The 1,145-nt window shown below is 31.8% G+C and overlaps 1 protein-coding gene across 1 annotated transcript; it reads right to left on the reverse strand.

The window, feature by feature from the left end:
• On the reverse strand, positions 1–1,145 carry LOC125825306 (probable NAD(P)H dehydrogenase subunit CRR3, chloroplastic). Its single transcript, XM_049504648.1, has 3 exons — positions 919–1,145; positions 257–396; positions 1–165 (listed from the first exon to the last, which is right to left on the reverse strand). The coding sequence occupies exons 1-3, from the start codon at positions 1,104–1,106 to the stop codon at positions 53–55; spliced, it is 441 nt and encodes a 146-aa protein (XP_049360605.1). The 5' UTR covers positions 1,107–1,145; the 3' UTR covers positions 1–52.

Here is a 1,145-nt window from a genome sequence, read left to right on the forward strand (position 1 = left end):
GAGTATGAAAGAAAGTAATATAAGTTGAATATGTAAGGGGATATATAATTATTTACAAAAGCAAGTCATCAAGAAATGGTAGGTTGAGGATCCCAGAAGCAAGAAGAAATGCAATAATCCACATTGGTAGAATCCATTGAAAGACAGCAACTAAAATCTGTTTTCCTGTGACAAATTAAAATATTTATTAAAATATATTAGTATATACTACAAGGAAGTAAATAAAAGAAAAGTAATTAAATAATTAAATAATTACCAGTAGAGGCAGATGTGTTTTCAGTTTTATGAATAAGCCATTCACCAGTTTGTCTTAGCTTCTTCTCAACATCCCCTTCATTCTCCCCAACAGAATTGGACAAAATTGAATCAAACAATGTTTTATTCTCCTTTGCACTCCTTAATAAATTAAACCAAAAAAGAAAAAGTTGAGACGGTAATATCAGATAGGCCTGGCAAAATCAAACTCAACCCGTACAATCCGATCCAATCCATTTAAGTTTGAGTTGGTTATTGATCCGTCCATTTGTTAGTTCAACGTATCTCAACCTAACACATTTCAACCCATTAAAATTGGGTTGATATGTAATCCAAATTGTTTTTTGATAAAATCTTGTCAAAATATTTTTTAATTTTCTTTTTTGATTTTATATGTTATATATAGTTAATAATGATTTTTTTTTATTAGATACTAAAAACTTATAAAATAACAAATAAAACTATTAAAACCTAGGAAAAATTGAGTGAATTGGGTTATGACCCGTTATTAACTTGTCACCTAATCTGTTTTAACCCAACCCATTTTGGTCACAACAGATTTGGGTTGGATTGAGTCTTGACTCGTTTATTGCCTTAACTCATTTTGACCTGCCCAAATTTTACTCAACCCGCCCAATTGCCAGTAAAAGAAGGGATACGTACCTGCTGGTATCTCTATCTTTAAAAATGCCAGCACCAATGGCTCTTTCAATCTCTGCAACTGACAGTTTCCTTTCAACTCTTGTTTGGCTTTTGAGAAATGGAGGTTTTAACTTAGGGTCAGTAGGTGGTAGAGATGAAGATGCAAAAATTGTGGACATGGACATACACATACACTTTACTCCAACCATTTTAGATTATGGCTTAACCTTATCTTCTTACAGATATAA

This window comes from Solanum verrucosum, unplaced genomic scaffold (assembly GCF_900185275.1).
Source record: "Solanum verrucosum unplaced genomic scaffold, falcon-dt-bn FXZP01000051.1, whole genome shotgun sequence".
Classification (NCBI taxonomy): domain Eukaryota; kingdom Viridiplantae; phylum Streptophyta; class Magnoliopsida; order Solanales; family Solanaceae; genus Solanum; species Solanum verrucosum.